This window comes from Rhinoderma darwinii, chromosome 1, assembly GCF_050947455.1.
Source record: "Rhinoderma darwinii isolate aRhiDar2 chromosome 1, aRhiDar2.hap1, whole genome shotgun sequence".
In the NCBI taxonomy this organism is placed as follows: domain Eukaryota; kingdom Metazoa; phylum Chordata; class Amphibia; order Anura; family Rhinodermatidae; genus Rhinoderma; species Rhinoderma darwinii.
Genome location: NC_134687.1, coordinates 290,113,527 through 290,133,440, shown reverse-complemented (window position 1 = coordinate 290,133,440; position 19,914 = coordinate 290,113,527). Strand labels below are relative to the sequence as shown.

The window sequence follows — 19,914 nt, the reverse complement described above, 5'->3', positions numbered from 1 at the left end:
TCAATTTTTCTCTGTAACACAGGTTTTAGCAGAGAAACAAAACTCAATATTTATTGACCAGATTCTGCAGTTTTTAGAAAAATCCCACATGTGGCTCTAGTTTGCTACTGGTCTGAAACACAGGCCTCAGAAGCAAAGGATCACCTCGTAAATTTGGGGCCGTTCTTTATTAGATAATATTTTAGACACCATGTCAGGTTTGAAGAGGTCTTGTGGTGCCCAAACAAAAGAAATACCCCCAAAAAAAGACCCAATTTTGGAAACTAAACACCACAAGGAATTAGTCTAGCTCTGTAGTGGGCATTTTGATCCCACATGTGTTTCATAGATTTTATTAGAATTGGGTCGTGAAAATAAAAAAATACAAATTTTCCAATAAAATGTAAATATTTTTAATTTACACAAGGACCAAAGGAGAAAAGCACCCCAATATATGTAAAGCAATTTCTCCTGATTACGGAAATTCTCCATATGTGGTCATAAACGGCTGTTTGGACACACGGCAGGGCTCAGAATGGAAAGAGCGTCAATTGGCTTTTGAAGCTCAAATTTAGCTGGAATGGTTTACGGAGACCATGTCACATTTGCAAAGCCCCTGAGGGGCTAAAACAGTAGAAAGCCCCCAAAAGTGACCCCATTTGGGAAACTACACCCCTCAAGAAATTTATCTAGGGGTATAGTTAGCATTTTGAACCCACTGTTTTTTTTTAACAAGTTATTGGAGTTAGGCCGTGAAAATGAAAATCTACTGTTGCTATTTTCATAAAAATGTAGATTTAGCTAAAAAAAAATAATTTCAACAAGGACTAAAGAAGAAAAATCACCCCTACATTTGTAAAGCAATTTCTCCTGAGTACGGCAATACACCATATGTGGTCATAAACTACTGCTTGGACATGTGGCAAGGTTCAGAAGGGAAGTAGCGCCCTTTGGCTTTTGGAGCTCAAATTTAGCTGGAATGGTTTGCTATGGCCATTTCGCATTTGCAAAACCTCTGAAGGGCCATAACAGTGGAAACCCTCCAAAAGTGACCCCATTTAAGAAACGAAAACTCACAAGGAATTTATCTAGGGGTATAGTGAGCATTTTGACCTCACAGGCTTTTTGCAGAAATTATTAGAAGTATGCCGTGAAAATGAAAATCGACACTTTTTCCAATAAAATGTAGGTTTAGCTAAAAAAAATTCATTTCCACAAGGAACAAAGGAAAAAAAGCACCACAACATTTGTAAAGCAATTTCTCCAGAGTTCGGAAATATGCCATATGTGGTGATAAACTGCTGTTTGGACACAAGGCAGGGCTCAGAAGGGAAGGAGCGCCATTTGGCTTTTGGAGCTCAAATTTAGTTGGAAACTAGAAAGCCCCCCAAAACGACCGCAAAACTAGAAAGCCCCCCAAAACGACCGCATTTTGGAAACCCCACGTTTTTTTTTTTTTCAGAAATTATTGGACATAAGCCGTGGAAATGAAAATCAAAATTTTTTCCAATAAAATGTAAGTTTAGCTTAAAAAAAAAATAATTTCCACATGGGCTAAAGGAAGAAAAAGCACCCCAATATTTGTACGGCAATACCCCATATATGGTCATAAGCTGTTTGGACACATGGCAAGGCTCAGAAGAGAAGAAACACGCTTTGGCTTTTGAAGCTCAAATTTAGCTGGAATGGTTTGTGGTGGCCATGTCGCATTTGCAAGGAATTTATCTCGGGGTATGGTGAGCATTTTAACCCTACAGGTTTTTTTACAGAAATTATTGGAAGTAGGCTGTGAAAATGAAGATCAGTTTTGTTGGGGTAGGTTTCGCACTGCTAAATGGTATCTCTTCTTCTTCCCCTTTTGTAACACACTTTTTTGGGTCCTTCCCTTTTTACCAGTGATGGGGATTTCGCTGGGAAAGTGTTGCCCTGGTACACTACGTGGACTATTGCTTCTAGCAGAACTGGAGCACTCCCCTTCTTGGCTTCCAAATACAAAGGCCTTGATAACCATCTCTTGAAACTAAAGAAATGTCCCTGTCCGGTCTTCACATTGGAATAGCATGCAAGCTTATACAATGCCATCTGTGCCATGTGCAAGGCCAGCTTTTTGTACCACACCTTTGTTTTCCGCATGGCACTGCATGGGTTCAGTACTTGATCAGATTATAGCCTAGGATGCAATCTGACTTGGGGGTCATTGTAGTGCTACCTCGGAAAGGGACAGGGGTTCTGACGTTAACATGTATTGTGGTCCACATAAGGACATCCCTCTTGTCCTTATACTTGACCAATAACATGTTCTCGCTGTTTAGTGGCCTGCTATTGGCGGAATTTTAGCCACCCTTTAAATATAAAAAAAGGACTCGTCTATTGCAATAATCTTTTCCGTGGTGTATACTTGTTTTAAATTTGGTGCAAAAATAATCATTTACTGGCATGATTTTGAATAGGTGGTGTAGCAGTGCAACTGCTAAGGGGCAGGATTTGGGCTCAGAATTATATATTTAAAAGGTCTGGGTTGCTGGAGTGGAAGAGAATAGTAAAGTTCCACCCCGTCTTTAGGACATTCCAGGGTTTGGGCTGCCTTATGAGTCTCATTATCTGCCAGCTGTTAAGGCTCATTTCAGAAAGGTGTGATCTATTCACACAATGCTCCCAGTCTGAGGAAGACAGGTATTGCCAGCCTGTGGGAGTCAGAGGTTCTGGTAAGACAATATGTTTGTTGTGAGGTGCTGGGCAGAAGGCCTTCACCCTGATAGCTAGGGAAGCTGTATGTTTAGTTAGCGGCTGGACGGCCTAGGGTTTACTTTTAAACTATTTTGTAAAACTGCTTTTCCTGTATGAAGACAATAAAGCTGGTTGCGGCCAGTTTCATACCGAATATACTGTCTTGGAGTGAAAATTCTTAAGTGTGCCAACCATCTTACCTTGGAGATGGCGATCCTGTGAGCTAACTTACCTCAAGTTGAAGTTGTGGGGTCATCACGGGGCGGGCACTGTGCATTATCATTATATTGCAAAAATGTCAGAATTATTTCAAAACGTGTCCGGGGAATTGCCATGTGGTAAAATTGTGTTCCGCATAAAAGATCCATAGTTCAGTGTTGCCTAATCTCTGGCTTTTTTACTAGGTACAAATGTAGCACAAGGCCCCACAATTTCATCATTTCTGATGCATCTATGGTCGTCCACCTAGCAAATGATCAGGGGTGTAACTAGAAAAGACTGGGCCCCATAGCAAACTTTTGACTGGGCCCCCCTCCCCTGGGTGCCACATACAGCCTCCCCTTGTAGATAGTGTCCCCCCTGTAGATAGTGCCATTCAGCCCCCCCTGTACATTCTGCAATACAACCCCCCTGTAGACAGTGCTATACAGCCCCCTGTAGATAGTCACACCATCTTGTAGATAGTGCCCCTCCCCCCTTGTAGATAGTGCCCCACCTCCCCCTTGTAGATAGTGCCATTCAGCCCTCCATGTAGATTGTGCCATTTAGCCCTCCCTGTAGATTGTGCCATACAGCCCCCCTGTAGACAGTGCTATACAGTCCCCTGTAGATAGTGTCATACCCCCTTGTAGATAGTGCCACACTTCCCCTGTAGATAGTGCCTTCTCCCCCCTTGTAGGCAGTGCTATACAGCTCCCCTGTAGATAGTGCCCCCACCTCCCCCTTGTAGATGTGCCACACAGCTCCCCTATAGATAGTGCCATACATCCGCCCCTGTAGATTGTTGCCCCTCCTCTCCCTTGTAGATAGTGCCATACAGCCCCCTGTAGATAGTGCCCCCCTTGTAGATAGTGCCATAGAGCCGTTTCTGTAGATAGTAGCATACAGCCCCCCTTGTAGATAGCGCCCCCATGTCCCCCTTGTAGATACTGCCATACAGCCCCCTTGTAGATAGCGCCCCACCTCACCCTTGTAGATGATGCCATACAGCCCCTCCTGGTAGATAGCGCCACCCAAGCAAATAAAACAAATACTATTATACTTACCTAGACCCCGTTCCCGCGATGAACGGAGCTGCTCCACAGCTCCTCTACACCAACGGGATCCTTGCATAGGCCGGCGTGATCCAGTGAAGTCATCACGTCGGCCTGCACAGTGAACCTGTCCGTGCACCTGATAGGCTGCAAGCTGGTAGCTTTCTCTGCCATAGTGTTCAATAGTATCTGCGTCCTAAGAGTGAAGATACTATTGAATATGGCGTCGCTACCGCTCTAGCAGTCATAGAGGTAATCCTCATCATGTCAATTGTGTTCTAATTATATTGTAATCACTGCTTTTTTGTTGCGAGTCACACCAGGCTGCAGCGGTCACATGGGATGAAAAGTCATCCCAGGGATGTGTAACGTCAGGGCGACGGAGCAACACGTCACCATGGTAAGTATATCATTCATTTTTTTTTTGTCATTGCAGGATTTCCACAGCGGACATCATGGCCGAAAAACTGCACCACAAGTTGGTGGATGTGCTGTGTGCTTTACTTGCCCTGTGTGAACATACCCTTAAAGTGTTGCTACGCTATCAAAAATTTAGTGAACGATCTTCAGTTAAAAAAAACCCTAGACGTCCGTTGCTAACTGACGCTAACTATAAGGCCTCCTGCACATGGCCGTAGCTGTAATCCCGGTCCCTAATTACGGCTATGGCCGGCCGCGGGCTGTGCTCCCATTATAAAGTATGGGAGCACGGTCCGTAAAATAAAAAAATAGGACATGACCTATTTTTTACTGAAGCTTTCTACGGCCCAGACACCTTCCCGTAAAAATACGGAAAGGTGTCCGCCGGCCTTAGAAATAAATGTGTCCGTTACGGTCCAAAATTACGAACCGTAATTACGGATAAAATCTACTGTTGTGTGCCCCATGCCTAAGGCACACGACCGTAAAATTCATCAGTAATTACAGACCATAATCACGGACCCATTCACTTCTATTGCCCACGAACACCTTCCCGTATATTTACGGGAAGGTGTCCATGCCGTAGAAAGGCTCTGCAAAAGATAGGACTTATTTTTTGCTTTTTACGGACCTGGCTCCCATACTTTATATGGGAGCACGGGTGGCTGTCCGCGGCCGGTGATGCCCGTAATCACAGACAGTGATAAAATATGTGGCAACGGAAACATACAATGGTGGCGGAAACATTGCTAATGGTTTCCGTTTGTTACCATTCCATCAGGTTTCCGTTTTCTTTACAGAATCAATAGCGCAGTCGACTGCGCTATTGATTCTGTCAAAAAACGGAAACCTGACGGAATAGTGACAAACGGGAACCATTAGCAATGTGTCCGTCACCATTGATATCAATAGTGATGCAAACGGAAGCAAAGGATTCCATTTGCCATTCCGTTGAGGGGTTCTCCCGACGGAAACCTCAGACGGAACCCCTCAACGGAAAGCCAACGCGAACTTGATGGACATGTGTCTTTTTTCAACCTTCTTTAATTTACTCATCTCACCTGCTATACAGTGCTGATGTTACTGGATAAATTGACAATCCCGCCACGCCGCATTGCGACATTTCCACTTACGACTTCACCATCAGCTTGAATCTTGGAATGCTAACAAAGAAATAACTGGTGACTCATCAGAAACTGCCCCGCATATTTTCAGATTCCGCTGGACTTCTGCCATATTCTGGCATTTCAGGCATCCTATTGCTCCACGGTGTCCTCAATGCCCACCCTACTTACTTGTTTAGCCTCAATGCCCGCGCCACGGCGAGCGGACAGTGCCCGTCCCAATTGTATATACACGAATGATGGGGGTTATATACAGGGTTAATGGGGTAATATACAGAGATGATGGGGGTCCCTGTATATTACCCCATCTTCGCTGTACACCACGTTCCAAATTATTATGCAAATTTTATTTTTCGCTGATTTTCCTAAATAGTCGATGCAAATGACAGTCAGTATAATCTTCAAGCCATCAACCGTTGGAGTATAATGCTAATTTTATTGAACAAATCTCCTAATGATAACAGATTTTTTTTTAGAAGTAAAAAACTCAAAATGCACTGTTTCAAATATTATGCACAACAGAGATCAAAACATTTTAAACACAATGAATCAAGAAGGAAATAGAGCCGCACTCACCGTATTCGACGGTTTCAAATGCTTTATTTGCTCACAAAGTGAAGTGGGGGGAGAGACGGAGTACACAGATTACAGGCACTTCACTTTGTGAGCAAATAAAGCATTTGAAAACGTCGAATACGGTGAGTGCGGCTCTATTTCCTTCTTGATTCATTGTGTTACAAATGAACTTTTCTTGCTGAGCCAGCACCTCCCTTGACACACAACGGAACAGTGTGTATGCTACCTTGGCAGTGACCTGCCAAACGTCCGGAGGACTATTCATTGCAGCAGTGCCGACTTATTTTCTTTTTACTACTGCAAAACATTTTAAAGGTTGTAAAGAGAACTAAAATGGTAATTTGTTGAATTTGCAGCACCAGGAGGTCATATTTACAGAAATCAATCAAAAGCTCTTTCAATAAAAAAAAACTTAACAGGCCAAGTTACATGTTAACAGAGGACCCCTTCTTTGATATCACCTTTACAATTCTTGCATCCATTGAATTTGTGAGTATTTGGACAGTTTCTGCTTGAATATCTTTGCAGGATGTCAGAATAGCCTCCCAGAGCTTCTGTTTTGATGTGAACTGACTCCCACCCTCATAGATATTTTGCTTGAGGATGCTCCAAAGGTTCTCAATAGGGTTGAGGTCAGGGGAAAATGGGGGCCACACCCTGAGTTTCTCTCCTTTTATGCCCATAGCAGCCAATGCCAAAGAGGTATTCTTTGCAGCATGAGATGGTGCATTGTCATGCATGAAGATAATTTTGCTATGGAAGGCACGGTTCTTCATTTTTGTACCACGGAAAAAAGTGGTCAGTCATAAACTCTACATACTTTGCAGAGGTAATTTTCACACTGTCAGGGACCCTAAAGGGGCCTATCAGCTCTCTCTCCCCATGATTCCAGCCCAAAACATGACTCCGCCAGCTCCTTGCTGACTTCGCAGCCTTGTTGGGACATGGTGGCCATTCACCAACCATCCACTACTCCATCCATCTGGACCATCCAGGGTTGCATGGCACTCATCAGTAAACAACACGGTTTGAAAATTAGTCTTCATGTATTTCTGAGCCCACTGCAACCGTTTCTGCTCTTGAGCATTGTTTAGGAGTGGCCGAATAATAGCTTTATGCACACTTGCAAACCTCTGGAGGATCCTACACCTTGAGGTTCGCGGGACTCCAGAGGCACCAGCGGTTTCAAATACCTGTTTGCTGCTTTGCAATGGCATTTTAGCAGCTGCTCTCCTAATCCTATTAATTTGTCTGGCAGAAACCTTCCTCATTATGCCTATATCTGAACGAACCCGTCTGTGCTCTGAATCAGCCACAAATCTTTTCACAGTACGATGATCACACTTACGTTTTCTTGAAATATCCAATGTTTTCATACCTTGTCCAAGGTATTGCACTATTTCATGCTTTTCGCCAGCAGGGAGATCCTTTTTCTTTCCCATATTGCTTGAAACCTGTGGCCTGCTTAATAATGTGGAACGTCCTTCTTAAGTAGTTTTCCTTTGATTGGGCAAACCTGGCAAACTAATTATCACAGGTGTCTGAGATTGATTACAATGATCTAAAGAGCCCTAACACACAATACCATCCATGAGTTTAATTGAAAAACGAATAATTAAATGTTTATGACACTTAAATCCAATGTGCATAATAATTTGGAACACGGTGTATATAGCAGCCATCATCCCTGTATATTACCCCATCAACCTTTTATACTGGGTTAATAGGAGTTATACACAGGGACGATGGCGGTTATATACAGGCATGATGGCTGGTATATACAGAGATGATGGGGGTTATATACAGAAATGATGGGGGCTATATACTGGGATGATGGCTGACTGGTATATACAGGGACGATGGGGATAATATACAGGGACACCCATAATTCCTGTATATACAAGCTTTCCATCATCCCTCTATATAACCCCTTTCAACCCTGTATATAACCCCCATTATCTATGTATATACCACTGGGACGGGCACTGTCTGCTTGCCGTGGTGTGTGGCCATTGAGTCTAAACAAGAAGTAAAGTGGCGGGCCAATAGGATGGCTGAAATGCCGGTATATGGCAGAAGTCCAGCGGAATATGAAGGTATGCGCCAAGCCAAACAAACTAGAGGAGCAGAGAAATCTCCTCCACTCGTCGTTGGAATGGGGTTAGGCGAGTATGTACTTTTTTTTCTTTATTAGGCACTATTGGGGTTGCATGGGGGCATTATATTGCTTGGGGCAGCTATAGGAAGATTGTACTGTGCTAGGGCAGCTATAGGGGCATTATACTGTGTGGGGGAAGCTATGGGGGCATTATACTGTGTGGGGGCAGTGTCAGGGGGTATGCTATATACAGAAGGCTTAGGGGATCTATATTAATTCAATGACGTGGCATGCAAAATGGGGTGTGGCCTAAAAATCGTAATCGAGGTTACATGTTCAATTAATCGTGATTTTGATTTCGGTCATAATCACCCAGTCCTACTATGCTCCAAAACACGTGCTACCAAAAAGGCTTCACTTAAACTACCAGGTATGTGAACTTTAATAACATCTGCAGCCCACCCCCTTATGACATGACATCTCCCACAGTTCTTCTCCTGTTATACTTAGTTATGCTCTACCCCCTTGTTACATGACTACTCCCACAGCTCTTCTCCTGTTATACTTAGTCATGCTCCACCCCCTTGTGACATGACTACTCCCACAGCTCCTCTCCTGGTATACTTAGTCATGCTCCAACCCCTTGTGCTATGACTACTCCCACAACTCTTCTCCTTATTGAATTCAGCTAAAAGTTATCCCACTGTATGGCATACAATTTATACGTCGCCTGGGGAATGGCCATGGGGAAACTCCTGAAGCCACTGTTCATAAATGGACAAAGATGTCAGGAGCTTTCCCTGGGCCAAAGTCCATGGGCAGAGTGCTTGTGATGCTCTGTCTGGGGACTCCGGCATTGGGAAACTCCTGACATTACTGTTCATATACTAATGTCAGGAGCAGTATATGTTTTTTTGTGGGATCTCTCAGGATGGAATAGCAGAGTCTACTACGCTATTCCATACTTAAAAAATATATATATATACCGAAGGATACCAGCCCAACTGAGACCAAAAGGACATAATGGAGCCCTATGAGCACATTGATCATGTACATCGGGAACTTTTACGTCATACAAGATAAACATAGGGCGATAACATGATGTGGAGGGCGCCTTAAGAGAAGGTGAAGTACTTGTGAGGATGTGTGGAGCACTAAGGCAGGTAAAAAAAAGACAAAAAAAGCCTATACTTACCATGCCACACGTCTCTGACGTCCTGCAGCTCAGCCTCCTGAGATGACAGCAGACACATGGGATGAAACGTCATCCCTGGAGGCTGGGCTGGATGCAGAAGCACAGAATTCTGGGTAAGTATAAGTTTATTTTTCTGAGATGCAATTTTTTTGTGGCAGAATCGTAGCTTTTCCGATGCAAAAATAACAACATCTGCTATTTGTTGCAGGTTTTACCTCTCTATTTGAATTCAATGGAGAAAACCCACAACAGAAAGCAGCGATTCTGCAACATAAGGCCTCATGCATAAGACCATAGCCATGTGCACGGCCGGGTCGGCCTGCAGCAGAGTGTCGCCCGCAAGCCACCCGCAAATCGCTGATCGTGCACATTATTTCCTATGAGCCTGGACCGCAACACGGTCGTAATAAGACACGCCTGTTCTTTCTGCGTTCCGGGCTCCTGGGCCATGCGCGGACCGTGGATTTTGGGGGAAATGCAGCCGCAAAAGCTTGTTCGTGTGCATAGGGCCTTAGTTGACATTCTGTGGATTAAAAAAAATGCACCGCAGGTCAATTTATCAACGTTTTTTCAGTGCATTTTTTTATGCAGCCACTCTTCTGCTACTGTATTATGCTGCGGATTTTCCGCAATGAAATCCGTTGCAGAAAATCTGTAGTGTTTATGCTACGTGTGAACTTACCCTTACAGATTTTGCTAAGGATTTGCAGCAAATTAACCCTTTGCATTGTAAAGGGTTAAATGTGTGGCAATTTTGCAACATAATAGGCATGCTCCTGATTTAACAATGTAAAGCCCATGTAGATTTTTTTTTCTGCTGCATGTGCATGGGGTTTTGAAAACCCTATTCACGAGTTGTATTGTACTTTGTAGCGGATTTTCAGTGTGCAATCTGTACCAAAAATAGAACACAAATCCACCACGTCTGAGGTGGCCTTAGGGTCTATTCACACAGTGCAGTCATATCGCATTTTTTGCAGCGATTTTTGCAAAATCGAAGCAAAATCGTGATTTGACTGCACTGTGAGAATACGCCTAAAAGCACTGGTTTTTTTTTCATGTTTTGTGCCTTTTTTTTATGCAATTTTTGTAACTGAATCACAAATTTTTAAAATCGCGGAAAAACTGCACCATTTTTGGCACAATTACGCAAAAAGCGTGAGGTAAACAAAAAAAAACACTTTATTTTCTACAAGTGGGGTCAGGTGGTATGTGAAGGAGGATGGGCACTCACCAGTTTTGCAGGGTCCTGTTGGCTGTGCAGAGAAGGAACTGCCTGGAGCTTCTGCTTTCATGCCGCTCATGCAGCAGCTTCCCCTAAGTCCTCTCAGGGTCTCAGCGTTAGTTACTTCGGAGGAAGGAATGGGCCCTATTACATAGAAGGGTCCATTCCTTTCTGCAAGTAACTAACGCTGGGGCACTGATAGAAATGTTTAAAGTTACTAAAAAGCGGACGGGCCCCTTTTTTTCAACATTGTGGCCGGGCCCCTAATGGCAGTACCAGTTGTACTGCCCTGGTAGCGGCCCTGCTCCCACGGGATTAGAAAAATAGCTGTTTCTAGCGTGAAAAGACTAAAATAAATTGCTGAAAGAGGTAAATGTACTAGTTTCAGAGAATAAAACATTGGTTAGTTTTATTATAAAATGAATTCCCTCCTAGACAAATGCTAGCCCTTATACACTTATTTGTCTATGTCCTCTAAGTCCAGTAACAGTAGAGGGTTACACATCAACAGGCACCTTCTGTGACTTCTGTGTCATCTCTACTCACCTCACTTTCTGCCTCTTTCCAAATGATTCCGCCACACCTCGAAACTCTAAGCACTAGTTCTTTTCTATCTTTCTGAGTGCTTTTGACTGAAAAAGTCTCTGTCCCAAAACCTGGATCCAGTTTCTCTAAATCCACAAGATATTTAATTTTGATGAGAGGAACGCTGAGTGTGCATGCCCGTATCTTCTTTAGGGAATTCTGAACATTCCTGCGTAATCTCTTGCGGCAAAAGAAGTTTAAGTTCACGATGCTCTGCCGTAGACTTTGTGGCACACAGTGCTTGTAGCTATACAGAGGGAAGGAAATGTAATACTAGAAGACTATGATGAGCCATGCTTCAAAAGGTCAATATAAGCTTCTGACTAGCTCCTGTATAGAAAACCAAATTTTATAACTGTATGTAATACTTGTACATGCCCTTTTGTTAAATTATTATTACTTGAGCTATATTTTATGGTCTTGGTACAAGCAATTAATACATAATGTTATCAGACTTAACTTATTTTATTATTATTATTATTATTATTATTATTATTATTATTATACAGTACTGTGCAAAAGTTTTAGGCAGTTGTGGAAAAATGCTGCAAAGTGAGGGTATGTGCACACACAAAATTACAAACGTCTGAAAATACGGAGCTGTTTTCAAGGGAAAACAGCTCCTGATTTTCAGCCATTTTTTTAGAAACTCGCATTTTTTGCTGCGTTTTTTACGTCCATTTTTTTAGCTGTTTATATATAGTCCATGTAAAACGGCTCCAAAAACAGCTCAAAAAGTGACATCCACTCTTTTGCGGGTGATTTTTTTTTTATGCGACCGTTTTGAAAAACAATCCGATTTTTCAGCCATTTTTCGGGACGTTTACTGCCCGAAAATTGTCTGAAAACACTATGTTTGCACATACCCTAAGAAGGTTTGCAAAAATAGAAGTGTTAATAGTTTTTTTGTGAAAGAACAGTAGACAATGAACAGATCACAAATCTGAATCAAATAAATATTTGATGTGACCACACTGTCACGACTGGTTCGTGGACCCACTGGGCCGTACCGTCTTGGCGGTATGGCAGCTGGCCAACAGGACGCAGGTAAATGTTTATAGTTCGTATAGGGTACCTGTGGCAGCTCAGATAGTAGCGAGGCAGGCTAGGCAGGAACTTGGCAGCAGGTGGACGTCAGGTGTGGAGAGACAGGTCAGGCGTAGAATACAGTACAGCACGGCTACAGCAAGCATGACACTAGATTCAGTATACAGGAACAGGAAACAGGAACAGGAAAACACTGGGAGCAGGAAACACTAGGGGGCCATTTGCAAGACAGACTAGGGATACAACAACAAGGCTCAGGCGTGGGAGGATGTGGCTGGGACCTTCTTATAGCCCAGGGTGCTCTGGAGCAATTAGCTCAAATCACCAACATGCTTCTTAAGTCTGGACTGAGCTCGTGAGCGCACCCTGGTGGTCATAGTGGAGCAGGACGGCCGTATGTGCAGACATCTCTTGAGAGAAGGGCGTCGACTGGATGGAAGGAGTTCGTGGTCAGCGACCACGGACGTTACAGTATCCCCCCTCTTACGCCCCCTCCTCTTGGGACCAGAACGAGAGAGAAACTTCTTGATGAGGGTAGGAGCGTTGAAATTCTCCTCTGGCTCCCAGGACCTCTCTTCTGGACCAAACCCCTTCCAATCTACTAAATAAAAGGTTCTTCCTCTTACTTTTTTAATGTCCAAGATCTCCTTAACCTCAAAGGTGTCTGAAAGGCCGCTGGAGGCAACAGCAGGGCTTGGAGTCTTGGTAAAGCGGTTCAGAACCACTGGCTTCAAGAGAGAAACATGGAAGGAGTTGGGGATCTTGAGGGTAGGAGGCAGCCGAAGCTTGTAGGCGACAGGGTTGATCTGCTGTAGGATCTCGAAAGGACCGAGGAACCTGGGAGCAAACTTGCATGACGGTACTCTTAGTCGAATGTTCCTGGAGGACAGCCAGACCTTTGTGCCAGGAAGAAACTGAGGTGGTTCTCTTCTCCTTGTGTCTGCCCTCCGTTTCATACGATCCACCGCCAGCAGGATGGAGGATCGAGTTTGCCGCCAAATTTGTAGAAAGTCCTTGAAGGCTGCGTCAGCAGCTGGTACCTTGGATGAATCAGGAACCGGGAGAGGTATTCGTGGGTGTTGGCCAAGGACTATGAAGAACGGAGTGTTCCTTGTGGACTCGCTGGTATGATTGTTGTAGGAGAATTCAGCCCACGGGAGCAACTGTACCCAGTCATCATGTTGCCTAGAGACGAAGTGACGCAGGTAGTTCTCCAAGATTTGATTGATCCTCTCGACCTGTCCATTGGACTGAGGATGGTAGGCCGAGGAAAAGTCCAACTTCACACCTAGAAGTCCGCAGAGGGCTCTCCAGAACCTCGAGGTGAACTGAACCCCCCGATCAGACACAATATGCTGTGGCAAGCCGTGCAGGCGGAAGATGTGTTGGATAAACAGTTTGGCCAGTTGGGGAGCAGATGGAAGACCGGTCAGAGGAATGAAGTGGGCCATTTTTGAAAATCGATCCACGACCACCCAGACAGTGCTGCATTCGGCAGAGAGGGGCAGGTCCGTAATAAAGTCCATAGCTATATACTGCCAGGAAGCATCGGGCACAGGCAATGGCTGGAGCAGACCAGCGGGTCTGGAGTGAGCGACCTTGTTAGTTGCACACACAGAGCAGGAGGAAACAAAGTCCATAACATCTTTGGGCAGCGTGGGCCACCAGAAATGAGGGGCAATCAAATCCCGGGTCTTACGGATCCCCACGTGATCTGCCAGTCTAGAGGCGTGTCCCCAGCGGAGGACTCTCCTTCGGTCAGCCATGCGCACAAAAGTTCTCCCTGGAGAGATGTCCCCAACTTGCAGTGGGTTGACTGAAACAATACAAAACATAATGTTCTGGGGCATCTCCATAGTGTCCTCCGTCTCGAAAGACCTGGATAAGGCATCGGCCCTCACATTCTTGTCAGCCGGGCGATAATGGAGCTGAAACTGGAACCTGGCAAAGAACAGTGACCACCTGGCCTGACGAGGATTCAGCCGTTGGGCTGTCTGGAGGTGAGGTTCTTGTGGTCCGTAAAAATCAGGATGGGGTGAGCTGCGCCCTCCAGCAGATGTCTCCAATCCTCCAGGGCCAATTTGATGGCCAGTAACTCTCGATCCCCAATCGAGTAGTTGCGTTCTGCGGAAGAGAAGAGCTTAGAAAAATATCCACATACCCTTGACTTGCCCTTGGAACCTCTCTGGAACAGGAGTGCACCAGCACCGACAGAGGACGCGTCCACCTCCAACGAGAACTGTAGGGAAACGTCTGGATGATGGAGGATAGAGGCTGATGTGAAGGCACTCTTCAGGGTATTGAATGCGGACTCTGCCTCAGGAGTCCACACCTTGGCGTTCATGCCCTTCTTGGTGAGGTTAGAGATAGGAGATGTTAATGAAGAGAAGTTTGGGATGAACTGTCTGTAAAAATTGGCGAATCCCAGAAAGCGCTGTATGGCCCTCAAGCCTTGAGGACGTGGCCATTCCAGGACGGACTTTACCTTTTCAGGATCCGTCTTGAGGCCTCTATTCGAAATGATGTAGCCCAGGAAGGGTGGAGCATCTCTCTCCAATACGCATTTCTCCAATTTGGCATACAGTTGATTCTCCCTTAATCGCAGCAAGACTTGACGGACATGTTTCTGATGCGTCATAGGATCTGGAGAAAAAATTAAGATGTCATCAAGATAGACTACTACACAAACATAAAGGAGGTCACGGAAAATGTCATTCACAAACTCCTGGAAGACCGCGGGAGCATTACACAGGCCGAAGGGCATTACTAGATATTCATAGTGTCCGTCCCGGGTGTTAAATGCAGTCTTCCATTCGTCACCCTGGCGAATCCGGATTAGGTTGTAAGCAGGTCTAACTTGGAAAAGATCTTGGCACCACGTATACGGTCAAATAATTCTGAGATCAATGGCAATGAATATTTATTTTTCACCGTGATCTGGTTGAGTCCCCGGTAGTCTATACAGGGACGAAGAGAACCATCCTTCTTTAGAACCCGGCTCCTGCCGGGGAGGAAGACTTGCGTATGAAGCCCCGCTCCAAGTTCTCTCTAACATAGGCGGACATAGACAGAGTCTCTGGCAGAGAGAGAGGATATACCCTGCCACGGGGAAGGGAAGCACCAGGAACCAGCTCAATAGGACAGTCATACGCCCGATGTGGGGGCAGTGTCTCCGCTTCTTTCTTGCTGAAGACGTCCGCAAATGAAGCAAAATGACTAGGCAATCCTGCCAGTGACTGAGGCAGAGGAGACTGAGCCAAACGAATCTGTCCCAGGCAACGATTGTGACACTCGGGGCCCCACTGGAGAACCTCTCCAGAGTTCCAGTCCAGGACTGGGGCATGCAATCGGAGCCAAGGCAGGCCCAGCAACACAGGATCAACGGCTCTGGGTAGGACATAGAACGACAGCAGTTCGGAGTGGAGGGCCCCTACTTGGAACCTCAGTGGTTTGGTCACAGCAACAACTGGGTTAGGCAGGGATAGACCATCTACAGAAGCAATTGTCAACGGGCTCTCCATAGGGATGGTAGGCAACTGAAGAAGGTCCACCAGGTCTCTACGGATGAAATTAGCCGCGGATCCCGAGTCCAGATACGCAGAGACCTGATGCATTCTCTCGCCGGACACTATGGTCGCTGGTATGGACAATTTGGATGAAAGTCACTTTTTACCCAGGGTTGTCACTCCTAGCAACACTAGGCTTTGAGGCTTTAGTGGACACAGGCGCACAAGATGGCCACCGAGGCCGCAATAGAGACAAAGTCCCGAAGTGCGTCTGCGTTGTCTCTCCTGGGTGGATAGCTTACCCCGGTCCATCATCACAGATTCCTTAGGAGGATCGACATCTGAGGACAGCAGGGGTTGCTGCAAAGTAGGTCCCAGACTAGGAGGGTCTCCCGTATGTCAATCCGGGCGGACAGAAGGATGAGGTCATCCAGGGTAGATGGCAGGTCTCGAGCGGCAAGTTTGTCCTTAATCTTAGGGGACAGTCCATTCAAGAATGCCGCCACCAGAGCCTCATTGTTCCACAACAGTTCTCCCACCAGGGTGCGGAAGTAGATGGCGTACTCACTCACGGAGGTGTCTCCTTGGCGTAGTTTAATCAAGGCAGCCGCTGCAGATGAGGCCCGTCCAGGCTCCTCAAATACCATGCGAAAGGTCCGGAGAAAGGCTTGGAAGTCACGGGTCTCAGGTCCTTGTCTCTCCCATGCAAGAGCCTTTCCGGTGAGGAGAGAAATGATGAATGCGACCTTTGCGCCGTCAGATGAAAATGTCCTGGAACACAGGCTGAAATGTATCTGGCACTGGTTCAAAAATCCACGACAGGAACCTGCGGCTCCATCATAGCGGTCTGGAAGTGGCAAAGAAAAACACGGGTCGACACTGCCAGGAGGTGTAGTCTGAGGATCAACACTGTGAGGAGGTATAGTAGGAGGAACAGCAGCTCTTGCTTCCTGCTGACGAACGAGAGTGTTCAAAGCTTGGAGGAGTTGGTCCAGTCGAGACTGGAGATCCAGCAAATCCGCCCGCATCTCTTGTGACGTCGTCATGGTCTTGGATTGACCAGCGGGGTCCATGGCCTGAGCCTATTGTCACGACTGGTTCGTGGACCCACTGGGCCGTACCGTCTTGGCGGTATGGCAGCTGGCCAACAGGACGCAGGTAAATGTTTATAGTTCGTATAGGGTACCTGTGGCAGCTCAGATAGTAGCGAGGCAGGCTAGGCAGGAACTTGGCAGCAGGTGGACGTCAGGTGTGGAGAGACAGGTCAGGCGTAGAATACAGTACAGCACGGCTACAGCAAGCACGACACTAGATTCAGTATACAGGAAGAGGAAACAGGAACAGGAAAACACTGGGAGCAGGAAACACTAGGGGGCCATTTGCAAGACAGACTAGGGATACAACAACAAGGCTCAGGCGTGGGAGGATGTGGCTGGGACCTTCTTATAGCCCAGGGTGCTCTGGAGCAATTAGCTCAAATCACCAACATGCTTCTTAAGTCTGGACTGAGCTCGTGAGCGCACCCTGGTGGTCATAGTGGAGCAGGACGGCAGTATGTGCAGACATCTCTTGAGAGAAGGGCGTCGACTGGATGGAAGGAGTTCGTGGTCAGCGACCACGGACGTTACACACCCTTTGCCTCCAAAATTCTTCTAGGTACACTTGCACGCAGTTTTTGAAGGAACTCGGCAAGGAGGTTTTTACAAACATCTTGGAGAACTAACCACAAATATTCCTCAAATCCTTCTGTCGCCATGTAATCCCAGAAAGACTCGATGATGTTGAGTTTAGGGCTCTGTAGGGGCCATATCATCACTTCCAGGGCTCCGTGTTCTTCTTTACACTGAAGATAGCTCTTAATGACATTGGCTGTATGTTTGGGGTCGTTCTCCTGCTGCAGAATAAATTTGGAGCCAATAAGATGCCTCCCTGATGGTATTGTATGATGCAATTAATTGGTGGAGGAATCCTCCAGCTCACCGATCCTATGTCCGAGCCCAGACAGCGCACGGATCCACCTGGTGGCCCACGATAAAGATCAAGACAAAAAAGGAAGCTTGGTACAGCACAAACTTTAAAAGGTATTCCAACTTTATTCAAACTGTATTAAAATCCAATGCACAAAAGGGTGGTTGCATCAAAATCGAGCCTACGCATTTCGGACAAGTCACCTGTCCTTACTCATGGTGTGTTGTGGGATAAGTATCTGCCTGTATTTTTCAGCATTGAGGACAGCATAAATCCTGACCAAATCACCAACTCTATTTGCTGAAATGCAGCCTCAAACTTGCAACCTCTCTCCAGCCCTTCGGCAAACAAACTGCCTTCTGTTACAGCCAAATATTTCAAATTTTTACTCATCAGTCCAGAGCACCTGCTGCCATTTTTCTGCACCGCAGTTCCTATGTTTTCGTGGATAGTTGAGTCGCTTGGCCCTCTTTTCACAATGACGGTATTGCTTTTTGGCTGCAATTCTTCAATGAAGATCACTTCTGGACAGACGTCTCCGAACAGTAGATGGGTGTACCTGGGTCCCACTAGTTTCTGGCAGTTCTGAACTGATAGCACTGCTGGACATCTTCCAACTTTGAAGGAAAGTAGGCATGATGTGTCTTTGATCTGCTGCACTAAGTTTCCTTGGCCGACCACTGCATCTACGGTACTCAACATTGGCCATTTCTTTGTGCTTCTTCAAAAGTGCTTGAACACCACATCTTGAAACCCCAGGCTGCTTTGAACTCATTGCCTCTGAGAGACCTTGCTGATGCAGTATAACTACCTTGTGCCTTGCTGCTGTGCTCAGTCTTGCCATGGTGGACCTGTGACATGAAACTGTCTTCCACAACCTCACCTTTGTAGCAGAGTTTGGATGTACCCAGTTTTAAGCCTCCTACACAGCTGTTTCTGTTACAGTTAACGACTGTGTTTCAACCTACATATAAAAATAATGATCAATATCACCTGTTTGGTATAATTGGTTAATCATACACCGGACTATAATCCTACAAAATCAATGACTTTATGCAAATGTACCTGGAAGAATTGATGCTGTTTTGAAGGCAAATATTGATTTGATTTAGATTTCTCTTATGTTCATTCACTTTGTATTTTGTTAACCCTTTCAGGACCGAGCTCATTTTGGCCTTCAGGACCAGCCCCATTTTTTCAAATCTGACGTGTCAATTTATGTGGTAATAACTCTGGAATGCTTTTGCCTATCCAAGCAATTCTGAGATTGTTTTCTCGTGACATATTGTACTTTATGCTAGTGGAAAAATTTGGTCAATAAATTCATTGCTTATTTGTGAAAAACACCAACATTTTGAGAAAATATGCAAAAATTATGATTTTTCTAATTTTAAATGTATCTGCTTGTAAAACAGATAGTAATACCACACAAAATAGTTACTATTTCACATATTCCATATGTCTACTTTATATTTGCATCGTTTTTTGAACATTATTTTATTTTTCTAGGACGTTACAAGGCTTAGAACTTTAGCAGCAATTTCTCACATTTTCAAGAAAATTTCAAAAGGCTATTTTTACAGGGACCTGTTCAGTTCTGAAGCAGATTTGAGGGCCTTATGTACTAGATAGACCCCATAACTCACCCCATATTAAAAACTGCACCCCTCAAAGTATTCAAAACAGCATTCAGAAAGTTTCTTAACCCTTTAGGCACTTCACAGGAATTAAATCAAAGTAGAGGGGAAATTTACACATTTTATTTTTTTTGCTGAAATTCATTTGTAATAAAAAAAATTCTGTAACACAAAAGCTTTTACCAGAGAAATGCAATGCAATATTTATTGCCCAGATTCTGCACTTTTTAGAAATATCCCACATGTGGCCCTAGTGTGATAATGGACTGAAACACAGGCCTCAGAAGCAAAGGAGCACCTAGTGGATTTTGGGGCCTCCTATTCTTTAGAATATATTTTAGGCACCATGTCAGGTTTGAAGAGGTCTTGTAGTGCCAGAACAGTGGAAATCCCCCAAAAGTGACACGGTTTTTGAAACTACACACCTCAAGGAATTTATCTAGGGGCACAGTTAGCATCTTGACCCCACAGGTCTTTTGCTATATTTATTGGAGTTAGTCTGTGAAAGTGAAAATCTACTTTTTTTCTGAAAAAATATATAAAAATATTTGCAAGGAATAAAGAATAAAAAGCA

General features: G+C 45.0%; 1 protein-coding gene across 1 annotated transcript in view; it reads right to left on the bottom strand.

Moving 5' to 3' along the window:
• Positions 1–19,914, bottom strand: part of JAK3 (Janus kinase 3) — a 244,356-nt gene that overhangs the window by 213,399 nt on the left and 11,043 nt on the right. The window contains exon 5 of the mRNA XM_075850921.1: positions 11,144–11,429. Within this exon, the coding sequence (XP_075707036.1) occupies positions 11,144–11,429 (286 nt within the window). The remainder of the gene's footprint in view (positions 1–11,143; positions 11,430–19,914) is intronic.